This window comes from Arachis ipaensis, chromosome B05 (genome assembly GCF_000816755.2).
Source record: "Arachis ipaensis cultivar K30076 chromosome B05, Araip1.1, whole genome shotgun sequence".
NCBI classification, from domain to species: domain Eukaryota; kingdom Viridiplantae; phylum Streptophyta; class Magnoliopsida; order Fabales; family Fabaceae; genus Arachis; species Arachis ipaensis.
This window is the reverse complement of record NC_029789.2, coordinates 124,833,663-124,849,334: the sequence shown is the minus strand read 5'-3', so window position 1 is coordinate 124,849,334 and position 15,672 is coordinate 124,833,663. Positions and strand designations below refer to the sequence as shown.

At 31.6% G+C, this 15,672-nt stretch overlaps 1 protein-coding gene and 1 long non-coding RNA gene across 3 annotated transcripts; one reads left to right on the top strand and one right to left on the bottom strand.

The window, feature by feature from the left end:
- LOC107644027 (deoxynucleoside triphosphate triphosphohydrolase SAMHD1 homolog) lies at positions 768–9,788 on the top strand. Of its 2 annotated transcripts, none has more exons than XM_016347798.2 (19): positions 768–1,073; positions 1,229–1,266; positions 1,386–1,408; positions 4,376–4,482; positions 4,574–4,625; positions 4,727–4,811; positions 4,996–5,086; positions 5,464–5,502; positions 5,634–5,701; positions 5,838–5,900; positions 6,019–6,074; positions 6,169–6,242; positions 6,402–6,494; positions 6,588–6,689; positions 6,917–6,997; positions 7,101–7,189; positions 7,299–7,314; positions 8,119–8,229; positions 8,319–9,788. In XM_016347798.2, the coding sequence occupies exons 1-19, from the start codon at positions 948–950 to the stop codon at positions 8,430–8,432; spliced, it is 1,428 nt and encodes a 475-aa protein (XP_016203284.1). In that variant the 5' UTR covers positions 768–947; the 3' UTR covers positions 8,433–9,788. The 2 variants fall into 2 exon arrangements, with proteins under 2 accessions (XP_016203284.1, XP_016203282.1); XM_016347796.2 differs by having other exon boundaries at positions 769–1,073; positions 7,098–7,189.
- On the bottom strand, positions 12,445–15,359 carry LOC107642043. The gene is made up of 3 exons (XR_001620587.2): positions 15,027–15,359; positions 14,257–14,334; positions 12,445–14,151 (listed from the first exon to the last, which is right to left on the bottom strand). It is a non-coding gene; the product is annotated as an uncharacterized LOC107642043 (long non-coding RNA).

The following is a 15,672-nucleotide window of genomic DNA, read 5'->3' as shown; positions in this document are numbered from 1 at the left end:
AGAGTCAAGCGGGTTAGTCCGCTAACTCGCCAATCGGCTACGGGTTGGGACGGGTCGGCCCGCTTTGCCACCCCTGATAACTATATATAGATTATAGAGAGCATAGCTAGGGCTGGCAATTCATACCCTATCCGCGGGTACCCAACCCGGTCCAACCCGTTCGGGTAGGGTAGGCTACCCGATCCGCTGCGGGTAGGATAGGGTACGGTCTGGGTATGCCTGCGGGTAGGGTAGGGTACGGGTTTAGGGTGTACCCTACCCTACCCTACCCGCACCTCATATACCCGCACCTCATATATAACACATATTTTATAAAAATTAAGTATATAGTGAAAGAAGTGAGAGTTGAACCCACAATCTCCCTCATATAATGACTTATAATAAGTAAACAACCACTAAAACTAGTTAGTTAATTTAACAATTTAAAACATTAATTTTTTATTTTTTATGTTATTAATATGTATAAAATTCGAAATAGTTAAATTTTATATTTACTTTGAAAAAATTTGATATTTCTGCGAGTAGGGTAGGGTAGGGTTTAGAATTTTAGGATGTAAGTAGGGTTAGAGTTGAGAGATTCTCAACCCGCGAATAAGGTATGATAGAATTTTAATAAAATTTTCAACCTACAGATAGAGTTAGGGTAGGCTCCAAACCCTACCCTACCCTACCATTGCTGCACCATTTTCAAAATTTTAACCCGATAATTATACTCAGTATTAATTAAAAAGTAGTAATCAATAGTAAGTTATTACGAACCGAAGCGAAGAAACAAAGGAAAGCAAAGCAGCAGCATTCTCTCTCTCCCACACACACTTCATAGTTCATACTATAAAATCCCACTATTCTGTTTCTTTTCGAGCCACACTCTCTCTTTCCAATTCCAATAGACACGGACACGCGTTTGCTGAGTGAGCAAGCAAAGAAGAAGAAGCAGCAGCAGCAGCATGGGAGCTTGCTGCAACGGCGACGTTTCGTCGTTGCCTCACTCATACGACGCCGTTTCCGCCCGCGATCTCAGGCCCTCCAAGCATGTCCACGACAATCTCCATGGCAACATTTACCTTGACAACGTAATTCAATTTTTTTTTCTTCTCCTCTTTTCCAATTTTTCCCCCTTCTTCTTATCATTAAAATTCTTTTGTGATTGAAATTTCGAAAACTAGAAATTCTCCGCCATGTTACAATGCAAAAGGCGTTTATTGTTGTGATTGTTCTGTTTTTGCAGCTCAGTTTGAAGTTCATTGACACTGAGCAGTTTCAGAGGCAAGTTCGGGACTTTGTTTTCTACGTTCAACTGTGTCACTTCCAGAGTCTTATATTTTTATTTTTTTGTTCCTTCGTTTGTTAATTTTTGTTTATTTTTTATTTGCTTGTATTTGCAGGCTTCGCGAATTGAAACAACTCGGTGAGTTGAATCCCAGTTTATTTAGTTCAATAGATATTATTCAGGAAGTGGTTTAGAAGCTAATTTGCAATTTGGAATTGAGACATGCTTGCACGCTTACATGTTCTGAATTTTGTTTTGGAGCATTATGCACTGTTGTTGAATTTTTTTACTTCTATATGCTAAGATAATCTTTGGAATGGATGAGTTTAGAGAGAGGATGAAAATAATTGATTTTATTTTATTTATTTAATGAATAAATGATAAGAATCTTTAACGCAATGGTGAAGACTGTAGATAGCTTAGAATTCTTCATGCCGGTGATTGGCGTGCTGAATTCTCTGCATAGAAGTTATGGAATGTATACACTATACAATTGGAAGGGGAAGAGTGTGGACAACGAGGTTAGTTAGATTAGACTGGGCTGGGCATATAAAATTAATTATTAATTAATGGGAAAAGTACTAAATTAGTCCCCTACGTTTTTGCATAATCCTGTTTTGGTCATTAAGGTTTAAAGTGTTCTATTTGAGTCGATAATTTGGAGAATAGATACAAGCTCCAGAGGCACAAAATCAACAGTGGATGCATCAATACATGCATTTAACATTTTTTCTAGTTTTATAGAAAATATTTCATTTTAATTATAAAAAAAATGATAAATAAATGTATTAATGCATTCACGGTTGATTTTGTGCCTCTGGAGCTTGTACTTGTTCTCTAGATTATCGACCTTGTTCTTATATTGCTGTCATGTAGGACATTTTGTTGATTATTTATCTTTGACCACCGGTGGGACTAAATTGAAGCTAAATGAAACTTTTTTGGATTTAAATAGGACACTTTAAACCTTAAGAACCAAAACAGAATTACGCCCAAACGTAAGGGACTAATTTAGTACTTTACCCGTACTAAATTGGTCCCCTATGTTTAGGCGTAATTCTGTTTTGATCCTTAAGGTTTAAAGTGTTTTCTATTTGAATCTAAAAAAGTTTCATTTAGCATCAATTTAGTCCCACAGTGAGGTCAAAGTTAAATAATTAACGGAATGTCCTACATAACAACAGTACAAGAATAAAATCGATAATTTGGAGAACAAGTACAAGCTCCGGAGGCACAAAATCAACCGTTGATGCATCAATACATTTGTTTATCATTCTCTTTAGTTCTATAGAAAATATTTTATTTATATATTAAGAAAAATAATAAATAAATGTATTGATGCATCAACGGTTGATTTTGTGCCTCTGAAGCTTGTACTTGTTCTCCAGATTATTGATTTTGTTCTTGTACTGTTGTTATGTAGGACATTCCGTTAATTATTTATATTTGACCTCACTGTGGGACTAAATTGATGCTATATGAAACTTTTTTGGATTCAAATAGAACACTTTAAACCTTAAGAACTAAAACAGAATTACGCCCAAACATAGAGGACCCTTAATTAATTATAACTTGCTTATGCTGTGGCAGTTTGTATCAGTTTATCACTGCATTAAAATGGAATAAATAACAGACTATTAAGTACCAGATAGCAGCTTATATTATATATTGGAATAGATAACAGACTGTTATAACTACTTATTAGGATATATTATATGTCATTATAAATGGCAGTTATGTGACTCTACTTTTGAATAGAGGATAAGTTTGTTTGGTTCTATTATTTCCTCAGTTGAAGAATTGCATTGAAATGTTGATGTTGCTACTGTACTCTTAGGTTTTAAATGTATTATTATAACCATTAATACCAATTTTCATTAAAGTTAGTGTCTATAGTGAACTGAAGGTCTTTGAGTTGGGGCATGGTGGCTATTTCTATTTTTCGGAAGCTTTATTAGTACTTGTATAGTCGTATATGTTAACAAGGCCAAACTTGGAAGCAAATGATTTTTGTAAAAGTAGAAGTAGAATGGAGTATATGGAACATAAATTAGTGATAGATGCACAAATTATAATATGGATGAAAATTGGGACGATACCATACCACAAGCCAAACAATTTAACTATCTTGGATCCATTGTCCAGGATAACAGAATTAGAATCGTAGAATTCAAGCTACATGGATGATATGGAGGATGCTGCAGGCATTATTTATAATAAAAGAAAAAGTATCTTTCAAGATCAAAGGAGAAATTTCTGTCCACTTATAAGACCAAGGATTTTGTGTGGGATTGTATATTAAACAATAATTAAGTGACAATAACCTTAATCTTGCAGGGTTTAGGATGCTAACGTGGATGGGTGGACATACGTTAGACAATATTGTATTAGGAATATTGCATTAGAGAAAAAAACCTAGTTAGTGTCTTTTATGGAAAAGGTGGTAGAAAATTTTGTTGAAGCCATAGTACAGAACGTAACTAAGATGGAGGGTGTTTAGTAGCTAGAAGCGGACAGAGATCTAGATGGAATAAAGGAAATTATTGAAAATTATTAAATATGTATAAATGGTCTCACCCTAAGTATGATATATGATAGGGCACAATGGGATAAGTCTTTCTTCTTGTTGTTACTAACTATTAACACTAATTAACATATCTCTATCAATAGGAAAAGGACGGACATTGGCGTCTGTGATTAGATAAGAAAAGGATCTTTAGAAGTATTTAATAGGTCTCTCATGAGAGACTGTCAGCAAAGTGCTTTCTTATACTTTTCCTGTTACCACTAAAAGGAGGACTGTTGGAGTAAGCTAATGTTTGAAACTTCCACCTGGTTTGATATCAGTTTTTCAAATTTTAAGTAATGCAGAATCGAAAAGACAGAGAAGTAGAGAGAGAAAAAGAGAAGAGATTGTTTTTTTTTTCTTTCTCCTGACTTTTGTAATATGAAGCTGAAGTCCATAATTGAGTGACTTCTCTGTTTATATACTAGCAGAAGGTAGTTACTGCTGCTAGTTCTCAAAGCCTAGCTGAGACTTTCTAGCTTATTCTATTATTAAGTTTGTATGAACTCTTCAATAGATCAATTTGTTTTGTGTTTCAGGTTTGGCAAATATGGTCTATCCAGGTGCTGTCCATTCTAGATTTGAGCATTCTCTTGGCGTGTATTGGCTTGCTGGTCAATCCATTGAAATGCTTAAAAATTTTCAAGTATAAATTTTATTTTCACTGATTTTTGAGAGTATAAATAGGAATTTTTGAGAGCATACTCATAAAGGCATGTGTATTGTGATCTTTTCAGGGCTTGGAACTTGGTATTAATAGATTTGATATGCAAACAGTTAAACTAGCAGGTATGCAGTGGTTCTTAGGACTGTTTATGATTCTTATCCAATATTTAGTTTTAAGTGATCTCGTAATCTTTTTTTCTTGTTTTCTTGTTTGTTTTTTTTAGGACTTCTGCATGATATTGGGCATGGGCCTTTCAGTCACTTATTTGAACGTGAATTTCTTCCCAAAGTTACTAATGGTTCTCACTGGTACTCTTATTTCTCTCATGTTTATAATTATATGTTCTTGAATACAATAGGCTAATTTAGAGATATGTATTTTTATTTGTCTGAAATCCTTAAAAAAGTTATCTGCATTTCATCTGGTTTTTCTTGATTTCATTTCATGATCATCATTATTCACTCAATATGTTCTATATTTTGTATGTTCTAGGTCACATGAACAAATGTCAGTCAATATGGTAGATTATATTGTTAATGAACATCACATTGATGTTGATCCTGAGATGATAAAAAGAGTCAAGGTATGCCAAATGCCAATATTTACAACGGCCATTTTCTTGTTTTATTAGGTGTCTTTGAATTATTATTTCCAAAGCATCATTACATAAACTAGTATATATAGTTATCTGTATAAGATTTAGTGCTACTTGAAGTAGACTTGGAAGCTTTGCTTTGTACATTTTCGAGACATCTTTAGGGTGTTTTTGATGCCATTCTCCAATGTCCATTCTCTGTGCATGAGATTCTAAGTTGACAGAGCTTCACTTGTGCATGTATTGTTTTTCTTAAATATCTTGTTATCAGCATGAGAACATAGTGCATCACTCATTCACTCCAACAAATAAAAGTTTGGAATAGATTTCTGTCTTTTTCCTTGATGGGTTGTTACTATTGACAGGAGATGATACTAGCAAGCTCTGAATTTACTCTTCCCCGAGTAAGATTTTTTATTGTTGTATTTTAAAATATCTATTCTCAATACATATTGACTGATTTGTTTCTTATAATAGGTGTTAATTGTGAATCTTTCTCTTTTTCTTGTTATCTTTCCTGTTTTGGGTTATCTAGAGCTCAACTGAGAAAGGTTTCTTGTATGATATTGTTGCAAATGGTCGAAATGGAATTGATGTTGACAAGTAAGTACACAGAAAAGTTATAATTATTATTGTTATGTGGTATATATACTTTTTTCTATCCTTCCTCTTTAATGCAGTGACTGTGTGTGTAATGGTTTTTCTTTTTTTTTTTTTAATATATATTATTGACTTGCAGATTTGATTATATTGCCCGTGATTGTCGAGCTTGTGGTCTGGGTTGCAACTTTGAATTTCAGAGGTTTCATGAATTTATTGAAAACAACTTTCATGTCACTTATTAGATAATTTTCCTAGCAAGAAAGTAAACTGAGGTTACATATCATTTCTGGTATCTTAAATTATAATTTGACTTTCAGATTATTGGAGACCATGCGGGTTTTGGATGATGAGATTTGCTATCGTGCAAAGGAATGTTAGTGTATATCAAACATTGTTTTAGTGCCTTTGTTCCTAATTTAATTATATTGTTCTAATTGTTCTGGTCTTTTGGTTGTGTAATTTTGTAGATTTGAGCATCCATAAGTTATTTTCCACTCGAGCTGATCTGTACAGAACAGTTTATACTCATCCAAAAGTAAAGGTATGATATTTTAAGAGGAAGCCAACAGCTATATTTCTTTGTTATGGCAGATATTCTTGCTTTTCTTTGATTTCTCTTGTCCAAGTCTTTAATATCCATAAACATAACTGTATTGGCTTTTACTGTTTCTAATCTCGTCTTGATATTTTCACTTTTCAGGCAATAGAACTTATGGTGGTTGATGCACTTGTTCAAGCAAATGATTATTTGGAGATCTCATCTCACATTCTAAATCCTTCTGAGTACTGGAAGGTGAATAAGCCTGTTTTAAAAACATGCATATAAAATCTTTGATCGAGCCATAAAATATACTTAAATTTATTTGGGAATAAAAACAAAATGCAGCTGGATGACACAATAATTAAAACAATTGAGACAGCACCTAGTCAGGAACTAAAGGAATCTAGAGAGTTGATCCTGCGCATTCGAAGAAGGAATCTGTACCAGGCATGTTTTTACTAGTTAGTTTTCTGTGTTTAAAATTCCATGCAATAATGATCCATTGACGAGTATCTTTTCACATATGTTTTGCACAAACTATGCTAAGTCTTCTGTGTCTGTATCTAAACTTGCATACAGCCTGAAGAGTTAGTGTGGATCATCTATTTCTGTCTATTCAATTGTAGTTACGTGTTGTTGTTGAAGATCAGGAGCTTATCTTGTTCTTTTTGTAGTTCTGTAATGAGTATGCTGTACCAAAGGATATGGTGGAAAACTTTAAGGTGGTCACTGCCCAAGATATTGTTTGTTCCCAGGTACCTAATCTGTTTCAAACTTTCTCATTGGCATATACTTTTGCTTGTTTCTAAATTTCAATCAGTGGACTAGATTGTTTTCGTGTAAATACCATGACAGAAGAGTGGCGGAGGTACACTCAGAGAGGAGGACGTCGCTGTTTCTAATGTAAAAATTGATTTAACTCGTGGGAAACATAATCCTCTTGAAAGGTATTCAATGATCAGCAACAACACTTGTCGAAATACAGTTTTTTGTTTAACTTCCTTTTAGCATCAACTAATCTTCGTCTCTACCTTTTGTTGTGTGTTTCTCTTGCAGCATTAACTTCTTCAAGGTACAGCAATGAACCTTATTTTATTTTACCGACACATTTCATCAATAAGCTTAATATATTTTATTTGGGTTTGGTGGTGCCAAGATCTTTGGACTTGTAAACCCCTTGCCTGAAGGCTATTTGACATTTATAATTTATATTTTCTTTTAGTTTTCTTGCTAGCTAATTAGGTCTACTTTGTATGTATTACTAAATCTGTTGGGATATACACCAATTTAGTTATCCAGCTTCTACTTTGCTCTTGGATGCATTTCTTTTAAATAAATAATTGAAAAAGTAACTTCTGCACAAGTGTCCACATACAAATGTTGCTGTGAGAGCTCAAAAATGTATTTAGTTGCATAATCAGCTTATACTGAATAAGAAGGCTGGACGGACACTTTCATTGTTCAAAGTTGTTTAGCACACTCCTCCCTGAAAGCATACAACTATATGATTTAAAGTCTCTGATTGAGCAAGTTAAGTTGCATATCAAAGCAGTAGGATGGTAGGTGGTGTTTCAGGATTCTTCACATTAATATATTCTTGTACATAGTTTCATGAATGTTTTGTGGGAAAACTTTTCAAGCTTCTGCCAGGACAGAATTGTATTAAATAGTTTGGCAATATACTGGATTTCGGCAAACTCTGTTTTTATTATCATTCAATTCTTTTTTTTTTTAAGTTTTTGGAGATGAGCAATAGTGTTGTTTAATTGAAAGTTTGAAACTACACTTTCAAGTATGGAAATCCTGAAGGTGTATTTTGTCTTTTGCCACCTGCTATATTACATTTAGTCATTAACTTGTTAAGTAATCCATTCAGGATTATGATAGTGATGAGAAATTTACAATTTCCAATGACCGCGTAAGCCACCTGCTGCCAACAACTTATCAAGATATGATAGTTCGGGTGTACGCCAAAAAGCCAGAATTGGTCAGTGGAATCAAATCCATTTATACTCTGATCTTCTTTACCTGTTCAAATCGGCTGTCACTTATGCTCTGCTTTGTGCAATCCTGTAGGTTGAAGCTATTTCAGATGCTTTTGAAAACTTTCAGTTAAAAACATATGGGATCAAAGCACAAGTACACTCAACACCAGAGAAGAAGAAACGTCGATACACTGCATGTATATGAGGTCTATCCACTTTTTTGGCCTTTCATTTTCCCCCTTTATTTTTGTGAGTAAACTGCTGCTTCTCTTCCTTATTTAAGTTTACAAGTACTTACATTTTTCCACAATCAAAATATAGCTGAGTCAATAGGGTCACTGTATTGTTTGAAAGATGATTTTTAATGTTATTTTCATACAAGAAACGTGTGCTACACTCTGGAGACTCTAATTGAGTTTACAAATTAAAGTGTTAATTAATGTATAGCAGGAAATTTCTTCAATGGTTTTTAGTGTAACAATTTTCTTTAGCTGTGAATGTCAGTGGGAGCAATCTTTTCTTGTGTTTGTTAGTTGGCAGTTGCAACTTGCAAATGTTACCAACCTTTGTTCCTGAAAATGGCTCCAATTTTAATGAGTGAGAATGACCAAAAAATATCTGATGACCAATGCAGATATGCATCACTACCAGCTTAGGTGCTAAGACTAATTTACAATTATGTCTAGTTGACAAACTTTCCTGTGATGCTATTACTAGGGTTTAAGTGTCAGATTTATTTCCTTAGCCAATCACGTCATTTCAATTCACAAAACAAAATTATGAATTTGATTCTAATGCACTTAATAGGTCAGTTTTTTTGTTTCATTCATTTAGTTTTATACATAGAGTAAATTATACTAATCGCTAACACCTCTTTATTTGTATTTAATAAAATTTGAACACTAATTGTTCCTATAAACATGACATGATCCCCCATCTTCTAGAGAGCTTAGTGTATGCATGAGAAAACAAAGGGCACTGTATAGAATATAACCTATTATAGGATAGAATTTTGCGTAATTCATCCTATATTTTATATTAGAAAAAGTGTTTCACCTTTATCTCTGAGTGAGTGCATTGACAGTTTAAAACATTTTACACAGTTGTCTAATCACATTCATTTTTTTGAGTGACCATTCACTCAATGTAAAAGGTAGTTATTTTTGTTGATGTGGCGTTATATAATTAGATGCATGTGTAAAACTGTTCTACATTGACAGTGCACTAAAATTAGATTCTTATCTCTATTATCTCATATAGTATAGTATAATAAAATATAATATTACATGACATTACAAAAAAAATTTTCATTGTATTGCATTGCATCGTTGACTTGTTAAGGCAGATAATCCAATTGCATGTGCGTCCTGTGACCGTGAAAATTGTGGTGCTGAAGCTAGACCACAATGCATATCTTACCATATTTGATGTCTGCATACATCACATATGATCTTACGTGAATTTTTTTTGTTTTAATTATACGAAGGTTACTTTTTCCTCCATCACTCTTCTGGAGGCGCCATTGTGTGTTTTGTTGTGAAGGGTTTTTTTGCTAGTGTTTGTATTTTTTGAGATCACGGATGTTAAGTGTAAATAAAAATCGCTAGTGTTTTTCCTTCTATTCAGTTGAAACTTAGCATCGTGATTCATGAGTATGTCGAGGCATCTTTTTGTGGCACATTAAGTCATAAAGTAGGATTTCACGGGCAAGCAAGATCATACCAACCTAGAAATAATAAGCGTTGCCTCTATTTTATCTTAATTTATTTGCACTATTAATGTCTAAATCTTATGATTTACCCACAAACCTATTTTGGTCGACCTTTAAACAAGAGATCGATAAAGACATGAGGCATGCATGATAGATGAACAAATGCAGAACCTGTTTTTCTAAAATATCTTGTTAAAATTTGAAACTCAGTTTTCTGTTTAACAGGATTGTTGACTTCATATTCAAGTTATTAATTTAAGATTGCTTAAATCTTAACCAACTTGTGCATAACTGCATACCACGTATTTTTTATAATGTTATTCTGCATATGTATTTTCTTATACTGTATGTTTGCATAAATTTATATAAAAAAAAAAAGAAGTGACAATATCCATTTCCCAAATTTATTATCGATAATTCATTTGGTGATGTACGAAGTGAATATTAGATTTGAGAATTTCTTTGCTAAAGAATGCTAAATTTGTTAGAAAAATGTGCATTACATATGATATCTCTATTCTTGGGCAATTTACACCTTTAAAATAATTGGAGCTTAAATTTACACAAATATAACATTTTTAAATAGTTTATAATTTGGTTCTAATTCTAATCTATATAAATCGTTATAAGCTAGAGAGTTATTATAATATATTCTTAAAGTAAATACATAAGTTTACCCACATTACTTTTAAAATATATTTTTCTTTCTATTAATGCCATGTCAGCAACATTGCTTACTTGGCAAAATATTAAAATCGACCACTCAATTTTTGCCAAATTAACTATTATTTCCAAATCAGCAAAAATATATATATATATACAAAAATTTGTAATCAAATTTGTAACCTACAAAAATATTAAATTCATATTCATATATTTATTATATCTTACCGTTATAAACAATACAATAAATTTATAACCCCAATAATTAATTTATTAATTTTTATAAATAACTCATTAAATATAATAAACATCTATATTACAAATGTCATAATAATCTATTAATCATAATAAATTTTACGTTATAAATATTTAAATTTCATATTTTTTGAACTACTTATATAAGTCTCTTATCACTATTCCTTCAAATGATATCAAATTTAGCACAAGAAATTTATTTTCGAACTACACAACATCTTAAACTTACTCAATGGAGTATCATTCTTTGGACAATATCACCAAACAAAAAGACAATTAGTTTATCAAAGTTCGCATGGTTCATCTATGGGAAACATTAACATCCACAAATGAAAAAGAGTCTCTTTACTTAGAAATGATTATATTAGATGAAAATGTACCTAATTATGAACTAAGATTTACTAACAACTGCAGGGAAGGAAAAGTCTATACTATAAAAAATATAAAAATAGAAGATACAAATGATTTGTATAGGCCAATTAAAGGTATAATGAAAACAAACCTTTTACTCAAAATTTTGCATCACTTGAGACATTACCTGACAGAGTGGGTCAAAGAAAAATACTAACAGGTAATTTTATTTTATACTATTTCAATTATTCTTATTAAAAATAATTTATTCAAAAAAAAATCTACACATTTTTGTTCTTTTATTGTAGATGTCATTAGAAAACTACATTAAGAGATTAAGAAGAAAGAAAACCATACAAATTCAAGATACATCTTCAGAAGAAAAACATACATGCAAAGATGGAACAAACAATATAATAGAAAGTGCATACAACTCAACAATTCATAAAGAACATGCTTCACAAAAACCTCGACAGAAAGAAGAAAACAACAATTATAACAATAACTATTAAAGAAAGAGGAGGACGAGCGCCACATAAGAAGACTAAATCTATCAACTAAAACAAATGCAAAAATCAACCTACCAAATAAAAATGTCACTTTGTACAATTCTAACATTTAAATCTTTTGTACTACAAATTATTTTAAACAAAACACCTTTTAAATTTAACTTTAGTTTACACATTCAATTTAATTCCACAAAATATAGCCATTTTTAATATTTATTATATATTATCATTAATTTACCATCTGCGCATTGTTAAATTTTTTATTTTTATTTAATCTTAAATTTTATTTAAATAATAAAAATTAAATTTTAAATTTTTAATTATAAAAATTTAATATAAGATTATAAAATTATTTAATTTAAAATTTTAATTTATTAAAAAAATTCAATACGTAATCCACTGCAAACTACATCACTAACTTTCTCATAATCCGCAATATCTTATAGTGTTTTTGTATTCCAGTTATTGTGCATAATCTTTCTTAGGCCTCGCTAGTAATCCGCAATAGAACACGGTAGTTTATATAGATTAGAGTTAGCACTGAAATATATTGGTGTAAATTTGAGCTTTAATTATTTTAATGGTGTAAATTGTCTTTTATTTTTTTTTTTTATTATAAAAAGGATAATATTTATTTTTCGTTGAAAAACATTCTTCATTGTAGCATCCCTCGTTAGATCTATATAGTAAGAAATTCGAAAATAATAAAAGTGAGTTAAGACTTAAAATAGTTCCTCAAGTTACACTCGAGTTTTATAGTAGTCCCTGAAATTAATAGTTATTCATATGTATTTCTGGAGTTGTACTCCGGGACTCAGAGTCATCAGTATTTGTCGTTAACTAGGCTCCACCAGAAAGTTGAGGTGGACTCCCTTTTAACACGTTGGTAAAGTAAGGGATAGATGACGTGGACGAGAAAATATTTTATGAGTAATTTAGTCCATGAATCAATTTTAAAAAACCCTAATCCCCAAAATTAAAGACCCTATTTACATCCCTTTTGCTTCTCTTCTCTAACCTCACATATGTTCTCCTATCCATCTTCAAAGTTATATAGTTATGGCCGGCGCGAGCTCAAAGCCTCAACCTTTTCTATTGTTGTCTCTCGCCGGCCTCCATCTCGTCGCCGCACTGCTCGCTAACCTCTCCGCATCATTGTGTAGTCTCGTTTCTCGTCCTCAATATTGATGCTGTCACTGTTGCCATTCTGGATGCAACAACTTCAACCAGTTGACCTAAATGCTTCTAAAAAAAATATTAATAACTGTGTCCTTTTGCTAGATAAAACTGAAACAATCAATAAAACAAGTTCAGTAATACATATGTTATTATTAACCTAGAAAAGGACTTCCATCTTATATGAAAGAGAAGTTTTTTCCAACAATTCAGAGGATGTTTAATAAATTCTACTCAACGTCCAAACTTATCTTTTTAACAAGTAGACTTCAAATGCAAAATAAAACTACTAACTGACATCTCCAATAATTAGAAGATACACAATTTAGAATCCGAACTAACAAGAATAAATTCAACTACATCAGTTCTAGACAGTGATTTTTTTGGTATATGATAGCAACAACAACCCTGGACAAACTACATTACCAACTAAGAAGATCAAAATTTTACTTTAGCAGAGAGAATTACAATCTAAAACTAAATACACCCATACTATAAAAATTGTATGGAGCTTCTCTCTCAACCCCTCCATTTTAAACTTAAAAATCAAGAATAGTCATGTCATGTTAGAATAATGAATAAATAAATAAATTGTTAATCCAACACAAGATTTCTGATACACTCAAGACAAAATTAAAACCTCAACCTACTACAAATATAAATAATTTTCTTGTACCAATACACTTTAGTTATTTGTGGCTGAAGGCTAAAAATCAATCATGTATTAACTCAGATTACTATATTTTCATATCTATAAAACTTATAATCAAATAAAAAAGTTCACCTCACTATTAATTTATAAGTAAATTAAAAAAAATCCAAAAAATTTATCCAAAAACATTCATAATCCTTAAATATTGATTATTGAAAAGGTAATAATACCCTGTATAAACAAGGGTACCAAAGAAAACCTTGAAAATAAATATGTCATATATAACAATTATTATCATATCCATAGCAATCAAATACGGCTAAACAATTGAAATTAAAGAAAATATCATTACCAGGTGGTACCTATGGTCTAGATAATGTACATGAATCCAATAGACTGTGAAGGATCTCAAGAAACTGGCAATACATGTTGTCCCTAAAATTTGTTATCATTCCTTTAACCGGTATAGGATAATATGTCTAATAAATGCCTTATGAGTAATTTTATACATTCATGTCATAAGAAAAATGTGACCTCATTCACATACAAAACATAGGATCGCAAAATATTAAGAACTTGATTCAAAAAGAGAATCAAGATATCTGTTCTGCAACCATCATAATAAGTTCACATTAGAAATTAAACACAGAAAATGCATGAACACCCAAAACTGAATCATAAACAGATCAAGGTGATAAAAGGAAATCAATACCCAATTAACACCAACTTCTTATCTTGACTTTGCAAAGCCTGGGTGATGACATCAAAGACGCCTTCATTCATTAAAACCCTAAAAACATACATAAAAATTAAAAGCTAAGAACCAACAGGGTTCATAAAACCTGCAAACCTAGCTAGAATAAATCAAATAAAAAATAATTAAGAGTTAAACATCAGTGCTACAAGTCAAAAAAGTATTATAAGCGAGTATAATACCTTACTATAGTTGCACATTATTACAATGTGAAAGATTACATAATATCAGTGCTATAATCTTGGTCGAAAAACTCTAATTAGTTACATGATCACAATATCACATGTAATTACCTAAAGAGCCGAAACTGCTGGACCATCTGTAAGCTCTTGCTTAAGGACAAAATTTGTGCAGAAAATATATCTATTTATCCCATAAATGATGCATATCAAGTTTAAAATAAAAATCAGCACCAAAAAAGACAACAATTATTAAGCAATATAGCTTTAAAAAATTTAGGAGCTATAATAATACAAGTTAGGATAATATCCTCACTAATGTAGCATATCAATATATGATAAAATTCAAATATTCATTTAGAAAGAGAAACATCACCCTGATGTTAATATCAATATATTACAAGAAGTAAAACATAAATCCTATAGTCAAACAATAAATGAATTTCAACCCTAAACCATATTATCACTAACACAATAAAAAAAATTGAAACAGGAATCAATCAAATAATCCTAGTAACTACTAAAGAAAAATAAAATAACAAGATTTACCACAAACAGAGCATCTTCTATGGCTAGACAGATCCCTTTTGTGTATCTCTGTTAAAGAAATTCTTTTTTGAAAACACTCTCATAAATGACGACGAAAAAGCCAACTGTGGAGACCAGTCGAGTTTTGAAGGAAGACACTGTAGCAGCCTCACTCAGAGCAGCGCCATTAAAGATAGGTTTTGAAGGAAGACGTTTGTATCTGTTTTGGAAGGAAGAGGAAACATTGAGTTATGCTTCTACCCATGAAAACGACGTCGTTTGGCCCAAATTAGGCACCAAACCAACACTGTGTCGTTTTGGGCTTGCCAACATGTTAAAAGAGAGTCCACCTCAGCTTTCCGGTGAAGCCTAATTGATGGAAAATGCTTGAAGGACGGCTCTGAGTTTCGAAGTGTAACTTCAGGGATGCATATGAGTATCTATTAATTTCAGAGACTATTATAAGATTCGAATGTAACTTTAGGGACCATTTTGAATCTTAACTCAAAGTTGTATGTAATGTTAAGTCATGTTCTCAAAAAAGTTAAAATTTGAGGTTTTTATACTGTGAAGTAATTATCATAATCAAACAACAATATTGTTGTCATCATAAAAGTAATTCTCATAATCAAATACCTAAAATTTTGTTGGCAAGCACTAAGCAGTA

Excerpts from the sequence above, each read along its gene's own strand:
- LOC107644027 (XM_016347796.2), top strand. The coding sequence starts at position 948 with ATGGGAGCTTGCTGCAACGGCGACGTTTCGTCGTTGCCTCACTCATAC. Across the intron at positions 1,409-4,375 it reads TCGCGAATTGAAACAACTCG|GTTTGGCAAATATGGTCTAT; the intron begins GTGAGTTGAATC and ends TTTGTGTTTCAG. Across the intron at positions 6,243-6,401 it reads ATACTCATCCAAAAGTAAAG|GCAATAGAACTTATGGTGGT; the intron begins GTATGATATTTT and ends TTCACTTTTCAG.